This window comes from Micropterus salmoides, unplaced genomic scaffold (genome assembly GCF_014851395.1).
Source record: "Micropterus salmoides isolate LMB-PRFRI ecotype aquatic unplaced genomic scaffold, ASM1485139v1 Ms_hic_scaffold_5, whole genome shotgun sequence".
NCBI lineage: Eukaryota > Metazoa > Chordata > Actinopteri > Centrarchiformes > Centrarchidae > Micropterus > Micropterus salmoides.
This window is the reverse complement of record NW_024044237.1, coordinates 37318830-37323317: the sequence shown is the minus strand read 5'-3', so window position 1 is coordinate 37323317 and position 4488 is coordinate 37318830. Positions and strand designations below refer to the sequence as shown.

Genomic DNA, 4488 nt, shown 5'->3' with positions numbered 1-4488 from the left:
CTGTCTTAAAGTCCTCCTCTGTGAAGGGAAGAGCCTTTAAAATGCTGCTGCAGTCGCTGCCTCCACCACCCCTGCTGACTCTGCCCCTGCCACCTCAGGCTGGCTGGGACCCGCTTCGCCCTCTGCTGCGTTGTCCCCCTGTCCTTCATGGGAGCTGGGTGTAGGCTGTCAAAAAGACACACAAAGGACTTAGTGGGACACATGCTGTCTCCGGTTTGGAGCACAGCGGGGCTGTTGCCATGGTAGGCGTGGGGTTGGTTGCCCTGAGGGTGGCCAGCAACGTCAGGGTCTTTCTCCTCCTTACAGCCTCCATTTGTGCCTCCACCTCCTCTAAAGCCAGCTCAGGGTGGCTTTCCAGGAGGTACCTGTCCAGTCTCTGGGTGCTCTTGTACGAGCACCCAGAGACTGGACAGGCACAAAGCCTTACATTGACCCTCCTGGTCGCCAGATTTAAAAGGAGACGCCTCTCCTCTGGGTTGGCGACCCTGTGTGGCCCTTTCGTAGATGGCTGGACATGGCATTATACACTTTACAGCACCCTGGGCAGCAATTGCTCTTTTTAGGGAGCATCATGTCTACAGGAAAAAAAAAACAAAGAAACACAAGAAATACTGGTAATGAACTTGAATTAACACAATCACATTTTGATATAACACAGGAAATCAATTTAGTTTAAGTCCATTTAAAGTGTGAATTTAAGAAGATGTGTGAAATCGAGGAAAAAAAGGAAAGAAACAGCCAGGGAGCCTGTTGCGCTGACAGGCAGCCCTGCCCTCTCCTCCCTCCCTACCCCCCTCCCTCTCAGATTTAAAAATGATGATTATTATTAGTATAGCCACCTGTACAAACACTACTAGCGGTTTTATTATAAATTGTGTGCTGCATTTATGTTAAAGCCCTGTTGAGAATAACAATTTTAAAAAAACTTAACGGTTAAGATTTGTCACACTGAAATCGAGGGGGAAAAGGAAAGAAAAACGTCGTCAGATCTCAGAGGGATACATTAACATTGTAACACTTTGCATTTATTGAAATTAAATCACCCTTAAAAATTAAGCATGTTTAAAAATCAGTAAAGGCGGAACGTGGCTCTGAAAGCCAGCTGAGCGAGCGCCGGTGCGCTGACAGGTGCGCTCTCCCTCCCTCCCTTCGTCCCCCTCAGACTAAAAATGGGGATTATTATTAGTATAGCCACCTGTACAAACACTACTAGCGGTTTTATTATAAATTGTGTGCTGCATTTATGTTAAAGCCCTGTTGAGAATAACAATTTTAAAAAAACTTAACGGTTAAGATTTGTCACACTGAAATCGAGGGGGAAAAGGAAAGAAAAACTTCGTCAGATCTCAGAGGGATACATTAACATTGTAACACTTTGCATTTATTGAAATTAAATCACCCTTAAAAATTAAGCATGTTTAAAAATCAGTAAAGGCGGAACGTGGCTCTGAAAGCCAGCTGAGCGAGCGCCGGTGCGCTGACAGGTGCGCTCTCCCTCCCTCCCTTCGTCCCCCTCAGACTTAAAAATGGGGATTATTATTAGTATTACCGCCTGTAAAACACTACATTAGACAGCCGTTTTATTCTAAATTGTGTGCTGCGTTTAAATTAAATGCAGTTCAGAATTTTCACAACACCGTCACTCATTGTCATGATGTCAATTATACCTTTAAAACTTGAGCGCACATTTTTCTAAAGACATAATAATTAACACACAGCTAGCATTCGAGAGAAAGTGATAAAAAGAGATAAAACCTTAGTTTCCGATGTGCTACCAGCCTTTTTTGAAGTTCTCCAACAGTTCTCAAACTACAGCTCTAACTGTCCAGGTCCCTCTGTGATAAACTCTACCCAGCTGCTTCAAGGTGAAAAGTTGAAGGATGATTGACAGGGTCATTAGTGCTTTGATCTGATTGGCTGGATGCTGATGACGCATCGAAATCATGAGCTGAGGCTGATGAAGCCCCCCTTTATTCAGTGACTCTCTCTCACCTCAGCTTGACCCCTGGTCTCATGTATTCAGGCACCCTGTGTCAGTGTCTATGCTGTCTGTGTCTCTGTGTCTAATAAAGTAAAAATATTTATTTAATAAATAGAGTCTGTAAGTGGAGATGGGAGATGTTGGATGCTGTGGCTTTGTGGAGTCTGATACCTTTGATTCTAAGCTCTTTGAGTCTGAGGCTGAAACTGCTCCTCAGCTGCCTCAGCTCAGCATAGAGAACCTGTGTGCAAAGGCATTCACCATTCAAGTTTAAAATCTGTACATACTTTTTCAATTCAGTGTTCAATCTGTGTGGATGGACTAAAGAGGCCATTTTTTGTCTGAACTGCTGGGTGAATGTTTGTGCCTGAAACTGCATTTACCATCAAAACTACAGGAAAAATACAAGAAGATTAGTAGATTTGTTTTTCAAATTTATTTGAACAAAACTGAAAAAACAGATCTTCACCTACACCAAACTATATAAATAAAAAAACATCAGTCTCCTTCCATGGGGTCATACTCATCGTCTGCAAAATACTGGAGAAAAAAAAATATATAATGAATGCACATAAATATGTGAATTTAAATGATTTTTAGTATAGACTATACATTACGTTCTCATCATCCTCAACTAATTCAGGATGAGGTGGAGGAGGAGGAGGAGGAGGAGGAGGAGGAGGAGGAGGAGGAGGACGAGGCACAGGCTGGTGGTGTTCCTCATCTGAGGTCACCCTGAAGTCACTTTCCTGCAAAATGGCACAACCCAACAGTTGTTAAATATGACTAAATAATCAGAATTCACAGATATACAATAAACAATATACTTAGATGCCAAAATTCCAGCCAGTTAAATAGCATTCAGTGTCCTGTTTGACGTAATTCCACACCAGTATTTCAATTCACACTATTCATTGAAACATCAGTGTGGGATTATTTAAACAACAATGCTGAAAGCTATATAAGTAGTTTGAATGACAAAACTGTCTTCAGTCATGGTGTTAACAATTTTAATAATGTAATATTTTGCAATATATGAAATCCTGGCATGGTTGCTGTGCTGACACTGTAAAGGAAAAGTGTAAAAGCTACTTTCACCTCAAAAAAGTCATTAAATTAAAGAACTCCCAGTGCATGATGGGACATGGACATGCATCATTTATAGACAAGAATACACAACTTACTGTCCGCGACAGCCATACGGTCGATGCCTGTGGGAAATAAAATATCCAATGGCATGTGAATAATTTATGCATGGTGTAAACATACAGATTTACAAAAATGTATTTAATGTATAATTACTGGACTGAAGTCGCTGCCTTCTTCCACTCCACTTGAGTCAGCCATTATCTGAAAAAGACACTCTGCTAAAGACAACTTGCAGAAAGGAAAGTCAGTACATAACATAGTATGCCGTTACAAGCTGCAATTCATAGATTCAAATCTTTTTTGCAATAGCAATTTCCAAACAGTTTTACAAGAATTTTTGAATTAATGGGGCTTTTACTGTCTAATGTGTGTGATGCCAAGCCCGTTTCTTGCATTTGTAAGTTCCCCTAGATTTGAATGAAACTTTCAGGGAATGTATTATGCACACTTACCAAGTGAAGAAGTCAAGCGCTAAGAGAGAACTGAAGGTCTGCAGGTGATCACAGTGAAATGTTTCTGCTGGGTCGACTATAGAGATTAGCAGTAATTGTTGCTATCTTTTATGTTGTTTTCCTATTTATGTTGTAGGTTAGTATAAATACACATAGTACACATATATATATATATGCACTTATACTATATGTGTATAAGTTTATAGTGTGTGTGTATAGTACTGTATATGTAGATTTACATCTTGTATATTTATATATATGTGTAAAGTTTATAAAATGGGGGGATTTGGTAATTGTTCCTAGCCTAAGGCCCAGTCTGACAAATAGGAACAGTGACCCCCCCATTGTAGGTGTCGCCATTTGTCAGAAAATGCTCAGTTCCTTATTTTCTGACATTTGGCATCACTTACAATTGAAGGGTCTAAGTTCCCAATTGTCAATTCTTTCCCCTGCCATGAGAGCCTGCTGGGGGCATGAATGCCTGCTAGTGAGGGGATCATTTTCATGGAAGTCTTCCCATCCAGGAGAGACATCAGTCCGACTTGAAATTCAACCCCGAATCCAACGGTGCAAACCGTTTTTCTCTAGCGCCTTCCTGTCAAAAGTTATTTCCCAAAAACTCACTCGACTTTTGACACTTTGAAATTTGCTGTCATTTTCTGTCCACAATGCGGCATATATGGTGCAGGTGGGACAGCCTCTGACAGCTACTCTCCAATTGTCTCCAAAACACATCAGTCCGACTTGAAATTCAACCCCAAGTCCAACGGTGCAAACCGTTTTTCTCTAGCGCCTTCCTGTCAAAAGTTATTTCCCAAAAACTCACTCGACTTTTGACACTTTGAAATTTGCTGTCATTTTCTGTCCACAATGCGGCATATAATAATAATAATAATAATAATCCTT

General features: G+C 40.9%; 1 protein-coding gene across 1 annotated transcript; it reads right to left on the bottom strand.

Moving 5' to 3' along the window:
* Positions 1–2386: 2386 nt before the first annotated feature.
* LOC119889128 (formin-I-like) lies at positions 2387–4488 on the bottom strand. The gene is made up of 4 exons (XM_038699990.1): positions 3284–4488; positions 3166–3192; positions 2599–2730; positions 2387–2521 (listed from the first exon to the last, which is right to left on the bottom strand). The coding sequence occupies exons 1-4, from the start codon at positions 3386–3388 to the stop codon at positions 2480–2482; spliced, it is 306 nt and encodes a 101-aa protein (XP_038555918.1). The 5' UTR covers positions 3389–4488; the 3' UTR covers positions 2387–2479.